This window comes from Diospyros lotus, chromosome 2, assembly GCF_014633365.1.
Source record: "Diospyros lotus cultivar Yz01 chromosome 2, ASM1463336v1, whole genome shotgun sequence".
In the NCBI taxonomy this organism is placed as follows: domain Eukaryota; kingdom Viridiplantae; phylum Streptophyta; class Magnoliopsida; order Ericales; family Ebenaceae; genus Diospyros; species Diospyros lotus.
In genome coordinates this window covers 39,665,004-39,681,896 of record NC_068339.1, presented here as the reverse complement: position 1 = coordinate 39,681,896, position 16,893 = coordinate 39,665,004, and the positions used below count along the sequence as shown (strand labels likewise).

The following is a 16,893-nucleotide window of genomic DNA, read 5'->3' as shown; positions in this document are numbered from 1 at the left end:
TTTTACGTTATTTATGTATAAAAAAATTAATTAAATAACATATTTATTTTTTAGAACGGTTATATTTATTTTTTTAATTTTTAGATAAGATTTTAAATAAAATAAACCAGATAAGATTTTAAATAAAATAAACCATGGTTAGCTAATAACATACGGAAACATCCCATAATTGATAAGTTACCCCATCCCCATGGACCCAATGACCACAAACTGATTGCAGTCATTGAACTAAGTGGCATATTTAGAGACGTAGTTCAAAGCATTAAATCAAATCAAATTAATTAAGCTTTGTTTGGTCAGTCTTTTTGTTCTTAACAAAATAATTTGGTTCCAAAATTTAAGAAACTGATTTATGATTGTGTGAGTACAGTTCTTCACCATTGTTTTCGGAGAGCAAAGCATTAATTGACTAAGCCAACTAGCTTAATATATTCCACGTCAATTATACTTCAGCTTTCACTTTGGTTGATTTCATACCTTTTTGAGAATCATGAGCTACTGACACCAAACTAGCTAGCTAGAAATGGGTTTAGGATAATGACAGATCTTATTGCAGCCAGACACCAAGTTCCTGAAAAATAGACCAACATATGTAACGTGATTCGAGTTCGAAGAAATTATTCAATTTCCAAAACAGGAACCAGAAGGCAATACAATTAACACATTATATAAAATAGAACTCTGCTCATTCCATCAATTATACCATCTTCCTTTCACTAATTCAAACTCACGGATAAAGTTAATTAAAGATCAAACTGGGTTTCCGTTCCCTGTAGCTGGAGCGGCTTGGGACTCTTTCCCTTTAGGTGAAGTTGATACGGGTTGATTACTTGAAGGTGAGATCGATTTCTTGTACAAATTCATCATCAGTGACCATACATCTATATGCCGGTTCTCCTTCAACCACCTGTCCAGCAAGTGAATGGTGTGGGCTACCAGAAGAACAGCCATCACCCCACACCAAACTATCACCCCGATAGAAATGGCATTGCTGAGAGGTCCCCTGTCCTTTTTTGGGGTGATCACGGTGATTGAAAATGCATATGTAAATGCCATGGATGTAACTGTGAGCCACATGATCAGCACCATGATCCACATAAACAACTTTTTCTTGAAGGGCAATCCAGTCACTAGAAATAGAATTGTGCTTACTGATGCCACAAATCCTATTGTGTTGGCATGAAGGAAAAGTGGATATGAATTTGGATAGTTATAAGCCATCACAGCTTCTCCAGCTCTATGGGGGCTTGTCAAATTGGCGGGTAAATTGTCTTGCCAGACACCACCAGGAGGGCTCACCCCGGCTTGGAAAGCCATGGTTGCGATAAGCGACGCCACCACCATCAACGCCTCCTGCTTCTTGGACAACCACTCAATCTGATTGACTTGTTTGGCTTTCAAGGCATCAGCTTGTCGAAACAACTCCCTGACACTTTCATATTCAGGTTCGTCACTTTTGATTTCCTGTAGAATGTCCAGGGATGTGTACCCACATTCGTTTATCATATTTAACGGGTTGTCAGATTTCTGTACGTCCTTCGCTCTCATTACTTCCGTCACTTTCTTAACCAAGCATTCCATGGCCTGCACACGACGTTATTTATATATATATGTGCGTGTGTGCAGGAAAATGAGATATGTATTCACACCATTGGATCAAATAAGAAAGCATTAGCAATAATTGCACTGGACTGAAATATAAAAATGGGACTCCTCCAGCCACAAATAGAAGAACAAGGTGGTTTTGAAATTTATCCCTGAAAAGCTATATATATCAAAAGGAACAAAAAGGAAGCTCTGAATTGCTGGACTTCGATGTTTCAAATTTTGGGTCAGAATCGGACAATATGCCATTCGCTCGTTGTTTGCTGCCCTTCTGGCAGATTTTTTTCAAGGATGAATTTACAGCAATTAAACTATATGTGTAGACATGCATTGAGCTCAATCGATAGGCTTGTTTCCCGTTTTTTCTACTCTCAGAGGGGCCAGAGCCAACACAATAAACAACAACAATAACATATGTTACATATCAAGACTTTTATCCCATCCCAGTAGGATCAGACATTAGGAATTCCAAGTAAATCACCAATCGGAATCAACACAATGCCCCGGGAAATTGGTTGAACCTTGCGATGTAAATGTGTTACCAAATTAACCTTCGGTTCTGAGGTAATGTCATCCATTAATCGCCACACAATTTCTAACTTAAAATGGAGGGTAAAGATCACAATATGCAGAACCATTACTTAGAAAACATGGGGGCAGAAAAGTCAAATGTGGGAAATTTACAGGGTTCAGGCATAGTTTCTGCTGGGTAAGTTTCCCTTTTCTGTGAGATTAAGAGGATAAGCAACCATATTGAAAAAGAGAGTTCGACTGAAAGCATTTCGATCATTCAAAATCCAGCCAGCCAAGATAAAAGTAGCAAAAGTGAGTGAAAAGGAAAAAGAATGATTCATCACTTTAGACATATATAACTTAATTAATATATATCCACCCAACCTGGGAGATAAAGAAGCTCATCAAACTAATAATCAACATAAAAACGGCGACCGAATGAAAACAGTACAGAAAAGGGGGATCAGCATAGATATACCTTGAAGTTCTTGTTCTTGACGGCCAGATGAAAGATGGTGTTGCCGCCGGCGTCTTTAGCTTTGAGCAGCTCATGAATCCAGTGGGGTTTTTCTTGAAAGAACTCGGTCAACACACCATCATGGCCCTTCATCGCCGCCAGATGAAGCGGGTTCCTGCCGTCGCCGTCAAGAGTCACGCACATGTCGGGGTTCGATCGCACTAATGCTTTGACGACATCGCAGTTTCCCCGCGCCGCCGCCAGGTGGAGCGCCGACCACCGCCGCGAATCCAGCACCGCCGCCAGTGCCACGTTTTTTTCCAGCAGTTTTTCGACAAATTTCAGCTTCCCCTCGAATGCCGCCACATGGAGGGCCGTGTGGGCGAAACAACCCACCTTTACTCGCCGGAGGATCATTGGATCTTTCTCAAGCAATCGATCCAACTTATGTGTGTCACCTTGAAGAGCTGCCTCGTGCAGAATCTGCTCCAAGTTCTCTTCTTTTTTTTTATTCAACTTCGAGTTCTCTTCGCCCCCTCTCTCTCCCATTATTTCTTTCTCTCTCTCCATCTCCCTCGCTCTAAGATGTGAACTGATTTTTCTGATAATAATCCACACACATATATATATTGTGTGTGTGTGTATATATGGATGCAAACATGCAGAGAAAGACAGAGAGGAAGATGGAGTGAAAGAGAGGGGTTGAGGTCAGTGGTCCTCGTTGACTAAAAGTCAATATTTATGGTCGCCGCCTTGGGAGCTTAGATAATGGGGCAAATAGCTATTAGGTATTTATTTACTACTATATGGACACGACTAACGACGAGGAGATGGTATTAATTAAGGATAGTTGTTAACTGGGGGAGTTGCTAATTACGTGTACTGTTAATTGGAAGGAAATCTGGCATTTTTAAGTTAACTGGCTAGTTATTTTCACAATGGATTGCACTAAAATAAAAAAATTAAAACGAGAAACATAATATGAAATAAAAATAAAGAAATAATATTTTTTAAAAGATAAAAAATAAAAATATAGAGAAAATACATAAATAAAAAATATAAAAGTCTTTTTATAAATATAAATTTTAATATAAAAATTATAAAAAATAATTATTCAATCAAATTATTTATTTAAGTAAACATAAACGTTATTTACTTTTGTCTCTAATGTGATTGTTGGGATCCGGAGACAAAATAGTTTCCATCTCTAATATTGTCATGAAAATATAAATATGTTTTTAAATTAGAAATATATTTTTAATATCTTTTTAATATATAAAATAGTCTCAAAAAGATTCTAAAAGTAGGAAATGACCCGAAAACCTTTTTTTAGTATTTCTTGATGCTTAAGGATAAAAAATATTTCGAAAACATTAAAACGACATCATTCCAATATTTTCATGCATAAAAGATTTCACTTTCCCATTGAGATTTGAATGTTGTTCTGGCTTTCTTTGTAGAAAAATATTTTTTTGAGAAAAAATAAATTTTTAAAAATAATTTCTCTAAAATTTGTTGTTTGTTATTTGGTGGTAACTTGAAAATTTTGTTAAAAAATCATTTTTAGTGTTTGGATAGCATATAGAAAATTATAATATTTTTTTTCTTATAATCAAATATAAGATATTACACAAAACAAAAATAAATGTGTTATAAATAAAAAAATAATAATAAATACATAATAATAATAATAATAATAATAAAAACATAATAGTATCATATATCATTTAAATAAGTAATCGAACCATCATAAATTCTACAGTATTATAAGTTTTATATACATAATCATAGTAAAATTAACAGGATTGGATCTAGGGGTGAATATTCAATCAAAATTAATCAAATTGTTCAAAACCAATAAATTAAATTAAAATAAAAAAAAATCGAATCAACTGAATTGTTTCACAAGTCAAATAGACTAAAATATAATTTAGGTAATTGAAAAAAAAAATTAAATATGTCTAATTTTATATTTTAAACTTGATTAATTTGTTTAATCAATAACAAATTAAAATATCAATAATTCTAAACACAAAAAATAAAATACCAAACAAATTATATTACACATTCAACACAAAATTAGTTGTATAAAATAACACTTCTCTTCTTCAATTGTGTTACTTCATCAACTTTTGGATAGAACCATGATAAGTGGCTTTTACAATTTTACACGTTTGGCCACGTCCAAAGGCATTGATTATGATGTGGGGTGGGCGTGCCCATTAAGTCAAAGTCATGCCCTAATGTGAACTGAATTAGAAGAGAGTCAGTACAGTTGTCCTCCCAAGAAACACTTGGAAGAAAGATTTATATTGATTCGATTATACGAAGGGCAAGTGAAAAATGACTGGGGCCCATTTCTCAAAATTCAATTGAGAAATTCTAATTGTAATCATAGAATTTTTGCTTCGTAATCATTCTAAGTAAAATATTAAATTTTACTATTTATAAATTACTTTTTATAACTATTTACATGCCAAATATACCCTCTACACACTCAATCCTCAAAAATTACACCCACGTGCATCAAACCCTATTCTTCTTCTCATTCTCATTCTCTTTCTCTTTCTTCTTCTTTTCTTCTTCTTCTGTGATAGCGTTGCCGATCTCTTCTTCTTCTGTGACAGTGCCGTCGACTTAGCCTCGCCTATTTGCTTGCCTCATCCAGCCTGTTGGAGTCCCCAAATCACATAAACAGGTAAACATTTTGCCTTCTATTTTGGTTTCATGTTGGGACTCGTCGAAGGGTTACTGCTCGAACCTGGGCATTCGGGGGATGGGGTTTCCCCCGAACCTTGAGATTCGGGGGAACCTGCCCCCCCCCCCCCCCCCGGAATCTCAATGTTCGGGGGAAACCCCATCCCCCGAACAACGAATTTCGGGGGCTGGGGCTCCCCCGAACTTCGTTGTTCGGGGGAAACTTGCCACCTCGAAACGCATTGTTCGGGGGGTGGGGCTTCCCCCGAACACTGAGATTCGGAGGGTTGCGGGTTCCCCCGAATCTCAACGTTCAGGGGGTTGGGGGTTCCCCGAATCTCGTTGTTTGGGGAACCCAACCTCCCCAACTCCTTGTTCAGGCTGCCTAATTAATTTTTTAATTAATGTTAATTTTTAATTAATCTTGTGTTTTAGAAAATATTAATAATTTGTGTCTTATATTGTATAGATATGGTACGCGGTAGAAGAAATGAAGCAGAACGAGCTCTTCCTTCTTCCTCTCGACAGCGTCCCACTGCATCGAGGAGAAGGAGAAGAGTGGAAGGTACTAGTGAGCTAGATGTATCAGAGGCAGTAGATCCATCTCTTTCAGAGCCATATGCCTCACCATCTGTTGTTGTTGTTACTGTTGATGCTCTTGAGGCTAGTCAACAAGAGCAACCATCCGATCGCGATGATATTTCTGTTGGACCATTACCTGGAGGCCCTGAGGATCCATCCATTCTGAAAAGTTTTAAAAATCACGTTGCATTTGCAATATGGTCAGGAGAGGTAAGTTATATTTATTTTTTTGTTACATCAATGTTATTATTATAATTGAAATAATTAAGTATTTTATTATTTTAACAGGAAAGAGGTGTACTAAAATGTAGAAGTCATGGATTAAAAATTCCCGAATGGCCATTAAATAATCAATGTGTTCGTGATATCGTTATGGTCTCTAGTTTATCACATTTGATAGATTGCACGTATCGTTTTATAAATCCTACGATTGTGTCAGCATTTACAGAAAGATGGCAGCTAGAGACGAATATATTTCATTTATCATTTGGAGAGTTAAGTATAACATTATATGATGTGTTGTCTATTTTGAAGATTCCAGTCACTAGAAGGCCTGTATCTATTCCTTATCATTTGAGTGGTAATGAAACTCGTGATTTATTATCTACTTTACTTGGGATTTCAATAGATATAGCAGCCCAACAGATAGCAGAAAATAGATGACCATTTGTAAAGTTAGATTGGTTGAGAAAAACATTCATGCATGTACCAGATTCAGTTTTCAACGAAGAAATTCAACATGTCAGTAGAGCATATCTGTTATTTTTATTAGGCTGTAACTTATTTGTAAATAAGAGCGGTACATTAGTTCCAGTGGCCTATTTGACATTGTTAGATGATTTGAGTATGATTGGTAGTTATGCATGGGGAGCTGCATGTCTAGTATATTTATATAGACAGTTTGGCATTGCGAGTAGACGAGAGGTGAAGAGTATCAGTGGATATCTTACGTTACTTGAGGTAATTATTTTAATTTCATAACTCTATGTTATGTATGTACATATATTTAACATATATTAATAATTATTTATATTTAACATATATTAATAATTATTTATATCGAATTTACAGGTATGGGTATATGAACATTTTCAATTTAATAGAAATAAATACAATTTGTTATATAGTGAGGAACAACCACGGGCTCTTCGTTGGTTACTTGTTCGTGATAATGATACTTTACAATCTGTGAGAGAGCATATTGATGATTTATCACCAAACAAGGTATTTTATTTTCGTGTTATGATTTTATAAATTAATTAATATATTCTAAAATTAATGTTTACATTAAAAAAAATACTTGCAGGTAATTTGGATGCCGTATTGGAGGGCTCGTGCACATCACCCATTACCAGAGATTACATTTTTCTCGGGTTGTTTGAAATGTGTAAGTATTATCGAACCATATCATCCTAAGAAGGTGTTACGACAGTTTGGGTATGTACAAACTATTCCTCCACCTCCATTATCACCTATTGAAGCTAAGCGGGGTGCAGGTACGGCATCATATCGAGTAATTTATGCATTTATCGATGATAGTTAGAATCGGTGGGATATTCATTTATTACCACCACATCGACGCAGTAGACCTTGTGAATTTTCATGGCACTTTACATATGATTACTTACCGTGGTATCAATCTATTACTCATACATTGATAAAAAATCTTGAACGTAGATCAGGGTTCGATAGAGGTGGCGAAGATCTACTTAGTCTTGCTGAAGCAGTAAGATTTTAAGTTTATATTTAAGTTATTATTGAATATAGTTTATTTAAATTAAAAAAATTGATATATTTTTTTTCCAGCGTAATCGTGTTGCATTACGTGCTCTCAATCTTACCATGTCAAGTGTAGAACCTGTATCCTCAGATGCATGGAGAGAGACATGTATCCACGTAAACCGTATTCTATCATCTTCTAAAAGCTTCAATCCATAGCCCCCGTGTGATGCTGCCGGAGCCTCCATATCTCATACTTCTCAACCCCTCAATCAAGATGAACAAGACTAATTCAAGCACGATGAGCAAGTCTAATTCAAGCATGAGCAGGATGGAACATTGAATCAATTAATTATTTTTATTAGTACTTTTATTGGTTGTATTTCTAAAATGGATCAAGTTATTTAAGTGATTTGTAATAATATTTTATTGTTAGTTTTAATTTAATGTAATTTTATTTAATTTTTCTTTCTATTTTATATTTAACTAAAAAAATTAAATTTTAAGCAATTGAAGACAAAAAACAAAAGAAAATATGAATTTTGATGTAACTTTTAAAAAAATTTAAGAAAACTAAAATTAAAACAACTCAAAAAAATTATAAATATAAATGTTGATTTAACTTTTAAAATTACTAAAATTAAAGCAACTAAACAAATTAAATGTAAAGAAATATAAATTTAATATAATTTTGATGTAACTTAAAAAATATAAATTTAATATACTTAAAGAATGCTGCAGAGAGGTACCGAAGCGTAGAGTTCAGGAATCACTCAAATTCCAGAATTTCTGGCTTCAGTGATTGGGGATGGCCTCGAATCCTTAAGTTCGAGATTTTCAAATACTTACGAATTTATGAGTTCGGTGATTGAGAATTTTTCCGAACTTTCAAGTTCGGAATTTACAAATTCTCCCGAATCTCTAGATCCGGTGATTGAGGATGACCCCAAACCTCTAAGTTCAGGAACGCTGGGCGTTCCCGAATCACAAGATTCAGATATATCAAGTCCCCTCGAATATTGAGGTTCCGGAGAGTTTTAATTTAATTTTTTGTTGAAATTAAAGCAATTGAAAAGAAATTAAAACAAAATAAATATAAATTTTGATGTAATTTTTAAAAAATTAAATAAACTAAATTAAAGCAACTGAAAAAAAAATTATAACTAAACAAATATTAATTTTGATATAACTTTAAAAAAAACTTAACAAACTAAAATTAAAGAAATATAAATAAAATATGAATTTTGATGTAACTTAAAACAACTCATGTTTTTTTATTTTTTATTATTAAAAAATAAAAAGATATTAGGGATGCCCTCTCCCGAATCTCTGGATTCGACCATTTGAAATGTTCTCGAATCCCCGAGTTCGGGAAATATAAATCTTCTCGAATCTCTAGGTTCGGTGATTTGGAATGTCCTCGAACCCCCAAGTTCGGGAAATATAAATCTCCCCGAATCTCTAGATTCGGTGATTGGGGATGTCCCTGAACCCCCAAGTTCGGGATATATAAATCTCCCCGAATCTCTAGCTTCGATGATTGGAGATAGCCCCAAACTCTAAGTTTAGAAAATCCTCTCGAATTTCTGCCTTCGATGATTGGAGATATCCCCGAACCCCCGAGTTCGGAGATTCTGAACGTCCCCGAATCCCAGGGTTCGGACGTCACCAATCTCCCAATTTTTTGTACTAAAAAAACTAAAATTTAAGTAATTGGAGAATAATTAAAACAAAATAAATATAAATTTTGCTGTAACTTTAAATAATACTTAAAAAACCTAAATTAAAGCAACTCAAAACATATCAATGGTGCTTGCATACAAATCACATTTTATAAAAATATCACATATTTAATACACAATAACAACTATAATTAATACAATTATAATTTTATAAAAATAAAACTTGATAAAAAAATTACCACACAGTTTTCTTATCCATCACTTAAATCAATAACATTACATTCATATTTTTATCATCCATCACTTAAATCAATAATATCTTTAGTTGCCACATTTTTGTCAATCATAGACAAAAATGTTTCAATTCTAGCTATATATGGTGTTTCCCATTCTCGTGCACTATCATCTCGATATGTATGTCACTTGAGTGCAACTGGAGGTATTGGCGAGTTTGGTTTAAGAAACACCTGAAAAATAATAATAACATATATTATTAATAACAATCTAATAACTATATAGTAATCCAAATACACAACATAATAACAAATAAGAATATCTGAACAAAATGACAATCATTCACAAAACCAATACTAATAATTCTGTGTTGTAGTGATGGAGGAGGTACTGATCTTAACGGAAGATAGGTAAGACATTGAAGTCTAGACAAATGGATCAAGACCACATTATACTTTGAAACAATCAAATGTCCCATGTCAGGTAATGTCATCCAGTGCTGGGGAGGTGCAACAGACTCAAAGCAAGAAAGTGCATGCATTAACTCATCTACACGCATATTAGATCTATACAATTGTGAATACTCTGCACAAAAAACATGTAACTCTTCAATCAGGTTAAGACGAATATCTCTCCAATTTTGCTCACTCATGCCAAGTAATGCCGGAATGGCACGAAACCCACAATGTCCTTCAGAATCTACATTCACAATATTGTGTATGAAATATTGTACGTTTGATGGGAAAGAATCATCATAACCTCGCAATCTATATTTCACATTCACGCGAGATTTTGAAAATTTACATTCCTTCCTTATCTTACTTGAACTCTGTATTACTGGGGTTGTATTATCATGAGAAGACTGTACTATTTCAAAATACGATGGATCACGCCTGGTAGAACTATCAAAATGATGTTTTTTCTTTGATGATGGTTTACCTTTTGTTTTAACTTTAACACTTGGCGCCATCAATGAAGTTGTAGCAGGATCAACTAATTCTCTGAACTTTTGTTTCAATACCAATTTACCTACCTCTGATTCTAACTGAAACTTCTTATATATGGTCTCTATCTCTGGCTCAATCATCAGTATAGATGAGATATCTTCATCACAAGTAGTCTGCATCAAATGTAACTTTATCCAATGAGAATGCACAACTGATAAAGGAATTGGCCGTCCTTGAATGATGAACTCAGCAATTTCATGTGCACAAGGCAAACCATGTGTACTTCTTATCACACATCCACATGAAATCTTATCCACCCCAATTTTCTGAGCTATCTGTGTTTCCTTTAACACCATATTCATTACATTTCTAGAGATAATACCTTGTAATTCTTTGAAAATTTCTGGTTTGAAATTATGTTGCACCAATGTTAAGCTCTTCTCAAACGATCATTTGATCTCAGTATGCTGTAACTCAATAAGAGAGTTGATAATTGTCCATGATGACTCAAAATCACCTTGAGATGATCCAAGATGTCTTTTCAGCTTCACATGCGCACTTTCAACCCTTGAACAAAATCATATTGATATATCAGATATCGTCATTTTTGAGTATATTATTATATAAATAATAAGTAATGACATATAAGATCTAAGTTTTATAAATAGTACCTGTTAGTAGTAACATTCCCAAAATGCATTATCTTATTTGTCCACGCTGCAACAAATTTTTCCTTATAATTATTCAACCATGCATTTCTCACATAATCAAGTGCATTGTCATATCCATAATACTCAACTGTTAAGTCATGAAGGCTACGTTCATATTCATTCTCAGTTGAGGCAAACATAACAAGCTGCCAACCTAATATAAACTTCTCCCATATCTCTTTTCTATCGAAGAACTTCTTACAATTAGCGAATACATTTTTTGATATATGCCACCTGCACAATAAAATGGTAGCATTTGGAAACACTTTATGTATTACATTTATCAATGGTAATTCTCTGTCCGTAACAACTACTCTCGGAAATATATTAGATCCCATCAAACTCTGTAATCTTTCCATTGCCCATGTGTAGTTATCCTCGTATTCATGATCCATGAATGCAAATGCAACAAAAAAAGTCAATTCAGTGGATGTTACACCAACAATCTGAAGCAGTGGATATTTGTACCTATTAGTTTTGTACGTACAATCCATTATTAAAATATGGGGGAATACCTTTAATAACTCTATAGCCATCGGATGAGCCCAAATTAAATCTGTAATACAATCTGTTGATCTCTCACATCTATGCCACTCCACATAATTACATTCTCCTAATTTCTTCATTAACTGTTACATTTGTGATCGACCACCTTTCTCTATAAGTCTATATCTTTGACGTGCATTATATATAGTTTTGATAGTAGTTACATTTCTATCGTCCTATGTCTTTATAGCCATCAAAATATTTCTAGACTTCACAAAGATTATTAGACATTGTATTCAATATTTTTTTCTCTTCTTCTGTAAGCCGCCCTGCATATGAATGACCCTCAAGTTGAGTTGATGGTGCATGATTGTGAAATCCACATGTAATCTTCAACTTCCATTTTTCGTCTACAACTTTGAGGCCAACTAATTGAAATGGACAATCACATTTCTTTGAACCCGTACACTTACGTTTTAATTCTTCCCCTGATTCTTCTATCTTTTTTGATGGTCTATATTTTTCACCTCTTTCGCAAGCAAAGCGAACTCTAAATTGCCTTTCAGGACCTCCACATTCAAAACCCTTTATCACGATAATAATTCCATTTTCTTTTCCAACTTGTTTAACCCATCCAATAAGTTCTTCTTTACTGCTAAACAACTGATAAAAAAATAGAATTCAAATATTGTTCAAATAATAATGAAATAAAAGTTTAATAAAAATGTATGATACCTCGTTGGTAGTAAATAGTTCAATAGCATCAAATGACTATTCAAATGAAAAAAAAAATTATGTAAATAGAAAACATAAATAATTTAAAAACATTGTTCAAATAATAACTAAATGAAAGTTTAATAATTTATGATACCTAATTGTTAGTAAACGGTTCAACAGCTGACTGATGAAATGAACAAAAAATATAAATTATGTAAATAAAAAATATAAATAATTTAAAGTAATGAAATATCCCGAATCATTAGATTCGGGGCATCCTCGAGTTCCCGAATCCTTCGGTTCGGATACTCAAGGAGTCCCCGTATCGAAGAATTCAGGGCACAATGATTCCCCCGAATTCGAGAATTTGGGGTATCCTTCAAAGTTTCCAACTCTTGCTTATAAATAAATTTAGAAATACAAAAATTTTCAAATACCTCATGTATTTCATCATCTTCTTTCTCGCCAGAACATGAATAGTTATTTCTTCTTTGTAAAACTCCATAAACATTTGTTTATGATAATCTTCCATGCTTAACTTGCCTATCACGAGCAGAACTGTGCTTAGCAATATTTCGTGTTGAGTAATAGTTGTTCTGTAATGTTTGTTGTATGTTGAATAATAATGGTTGTGCAGCGTGGGTGAGTAAAAGTGTTCAGATATAGTGAGTAAAGTGGTTGTAGCGATGGTGGGTGAGAAATTGCGTGCACGCATGCTTGAAAGAGTAAATGCTGAGTGGTTGAGTGTACAGCATTCATTAAGGGTAAATATGAGATTTGATGTGAGGATTTTTTAGGAATATTAAAAATAGGTTGCCATGAGCAGAATTGATGGTCGCAAATAGAATTACCCAATCCAATTTAGTTAGCTCATGATTGTTAATTTTTAATAAATTTTAATATTTAATAAATAATTTTTAATATTGAGTCAATGTCACTGGAGTAGCGAATTGAGGTACTACTGACTCAGCGTAGCATAATTTTCAATTCAAATATGGTAGAAATTTTCAATTCAAAGAAAACAAAATTCACCAAAGAGACAGCTCATGGTGACCAGGGCAACACTTCATTTAATGTAATAATTAAGGATGTGACTTACATATGTTGAAAACTTAATTTAATATTTAAAATTTAATGTTTTATTATTAAATAATATTTATGCAAAAATAAATTTAGGTATAAATGATCTTAAATTAATTTTATTATATTAAATATAAAACAATCCTGAATTCAAATCTTAATTTATGCTCTCAACTGCTTGATTTAACCCATCATCCTTGTTGTAAATAAAATACGTGAATTCACTAAATATCAGCAAAGTAATAGTTTTTTAAGAATAATTGAAGTACCCGAAAAAATATGTAATATCCCGCATCGAGCAATAGGAAGGATCGGAACAACTTATCATGATGGGCCTACGCGAACTTCCCAATGGGAGTCACCCATTCTTGGATTTTTCCAAGTTAAACACGCTTAACCTTGGAGTTCTTTGTTTCCATTCACCCCAAAAAACATCCAGCTGGTGCTATTTCTTTTTTTACTTATTCTCGATATATATTATTGTTTTTTGGCTCCCCAGGTATTACAAAATACCTAATTTTTACTTTATTTTTAATTTCTATTTAACTTTTTAAAATATTTAATTTTAATTATAAATTATCGTTATTATTATTGTGGCAACAAATCATCAAAATGACAAATGTATATTTCATCCACGTGACTCGACTGTCATCATGTCATCCTCCCTCTTGTAGTTGTTAGAACAACAATCATGCACTCATTGAAAATGACAACCATGCATGGGCAGAACTACCACTAATTTCAACCATGGCCGACTCTTTTTGTTGGGTATAAATCAACCTTCACGAAGGTTGTTGGAGCAAAAAACACTGTGTCAAGCTTGACGAGATTGCCACTATCGTAAGAGACTATGACGTTTGAAAAAGAGCCTAACTATATGAGAGTGACAAGAAGAGATGATAAAATTTAATATTTTAATTAATAAAAATTATTATTTAAATTTTTATAAGTAAATGCATTTGTCATGCATACTAACATTATGTGAGATGTCACGTTACATAAAATAATTACGTCACTAACACATCAAATTAAATTTAATACATAAATATGATATTTGATTTTTTAATAATTAAAAAAAATAACATTTGGTCCCTTGTACGAAAAAAGACTAAATTTGATTAAAAAAAATCTAAATTTCATATAAAGATGTAAAAATTTCAAAAGACCTAAAAATATTCAAAAAAAAAAAAATCTAAATTTTATAAAAAGACCTAAAAACTTCATAAAAATATTAAAAAAAGGACCTAAATTTCATTTTATATGTTTTATTTTTAGGCCTTTTTTATGAAATCTAGGTATTTTTGAATATTTTTATGTCTTTTTTATGAAATTTAGGTTTTTAAAATATTTTTAGATCTTTTTTATGAAAATTTTAGGTCTTTTTTTATTATTTTTAGGTATTTTTTTATAAAAATTTTAGATTTTTAATGAGATTTAGGCTTTTTTTTAATATTTTTAGACTTTTTATGAAATTTTTAGTTTTTTTTATTGTTTTTATATCTTTTTTTGAAATTAAATTTTTTTTTATCAAATTTAGTCTTTTTATCATATCAGAGACCAAATGTTAAATTTTTTAGTTATTGAGAGACCAAAGTTTTGATGTGTCTCACTAACGTGATTTTTTTTATAGATCTGACATAAATAACGGTTCTGTTCACTTTCATTTCCTTTAAAAATTTAAAGGAACAATTTTTAATAGTTGAGATCAAATTTTGACATTTTGCATTTTAAAAATCAAACATCATATTTTTTAATTATTAAGATATCTCCATATGTATGTATTAAGATAAGTATTAAAGATATATCTATATATATCTACAATTATTCATTTATTTTTATACCACACTTTTTCATTTTTATATTTATATATATACCTGAACTACCAATACTCTTGAGCTAGAAGCTCCCATCTATATCAATGTTATCACAATCCCTACCTTTATGCCACGGTAGTCTATTTTGTTATCCATTCTAATAACATGCAATTAGAAGATTTATTATTATTATTATTATTATTATTATATTTTTTCTATTATTAATCAATCTTAAACATCATTAGGATCACGACACATTTTGAGCCATCTAACTAAATATCTATCCATAGGCTACTACAAACCCATCATCCTTGAGAGATCACAAATTTCCATTGTTATTTTTAGTATTATCATTAGAATTTAACAATTTTTACTTAACTATTTTTTGAATTTGATTAAATTAATGTGCCATCTGTTAATTGTATCACCTATGCTCATTTTGGATCACCAATACTTACTTTGACATAAAATATAATGTAAAGGAAATTAATTGTACATCCTTTAAATTTTAATTAGTTGACTCAAACACTCTTATAAACTTTAAAATTAACTCAAATATAATATTTAAAATTTTTAAAATTAGCCATGACATCCCAACGTTACCAACGTCATTTGTAACAGAGGACAAAGTAGAAGCTGCATATATTGAACATCTAAATGATCAAGAGTTGAAGATATATATATATATATATATTTTATAGGTAGTTTTATTTTTTTTTTTTAATTTACGCACCATCACGAATGTCTCCCACTATTCGGCCTCAAAATTTCAACGGGAGATATAAATTAGAAAACTCAACAACCAATTTCGATTCTTGACACTATTGCTGACATGAGGGCCACCTGTTTTCAGGGCCGGCTCAAGCGTTGTTGGGGCCTTAGGCGACAGTCTGATAGCCCATCAACAACGGGTAGTTGAGCAGCAGGCGACCCCCTCTTTCTCTCTCTTGCGGGCCGTAGTCCCATCTTGCTACTGCGTGAATCCTAAACGGCCATGGGGTGAGTGACAACGAAAGCGAGGACAAGGACGATAAGGAAGAGGGCCATGGCAAAGAGGTAGAGGGCGAGGAAGGATTGCTTGTTCCAACAGGCACCGACGAAACCGCCTAGGACACCAAAAGGATGGTGAGGCCAATGAAAACAACAGACCATCAAAGCTAGTGGAGGCACTCGTTGTCCGGTTTGGAGGCCAACCAGATCCTAAAGGCGATGATGCGGATGAAGCATACGAAGATTATGAAGTTTAACACCGATGTGATGTTGTTGCTCATTCCTATGGGGATGGCAACATTTGAGAGGGAGAGAGAGAGGCGGCTGAGATGGGAATGGTTGTGGGTGAAGGAAGGCTCTGGCCCGGCAATTTCTGGGGGCCCTAGGCCTAAGCCTTAAGCCGCCCTGCTTGTCTTTTTCATTTACCTCACCGTTGGGACTATGCCTGGGACGGCTTCATTATTTATTCTATATCTGAGCGGCAGTGACAACTCGATGGATGGCCATGCTGTTTCCCAAATGATAACATTAAATAATAAGAATGCGTTTCATAGGCGCATCACATTCCACCAAGAAAATGATAGCATTAAATAAATAAAATGAGATCAGTGGTCCTCGTTGACTCAAAGTCAACATTAAGGATAGCTGTTAACTGGGGGA

The 16,893-nt window shown here is 33.3% G+C and overlaps 1 protein-coding gene across 1 annotated transcript; it reads right to left on the bottom strand.

The window, feature by feature from the left end:
* Nucleotides 1-589: 589 nt before the first annotated feature.
* On the bottom strand, nt 590-3,308 carry LOC127793782 (ankyrin repeat-containing protein At5g02620-like). The gene is made up of 2 exons (XM_052324508.1): nt 2,597-3,308; nt 590-1,584 (listed from the first exon to the last, which is right to left on the bottom strand). The coding sequence occupies exons 1-2, from the start codon at nt 3,143-3,145 to the stop codon at nt 751-753; spliced, it is 1,383 nt and encodes a 460-aa protein (XP_052180468.1). The 5' UTR covers nt 3,146-3,308; the 3' UTR covers nt 590-750.
* Between the last annotated feature and the right edge of the window lie 13,585 nt (nt 3,309-16,893).

Bases quoted from the DNA above. Each gene is read 5' to 3' on its own strand.
- LOC127793782 (XM_052324508.1), bottom strand. From the start codon at position 3,145: ATGGAGAGAGAGAAAGAAATAATGGGAGAGAGAGGGGGCGAAGAGAAC. The intron at 1,585-2,596 runs GTATATCTATGC...CGTCGTGTGCAG, and splicing joins TCAAGAACAAGAACTTCAAG to GCCATGGAATGCTTGGTTAA.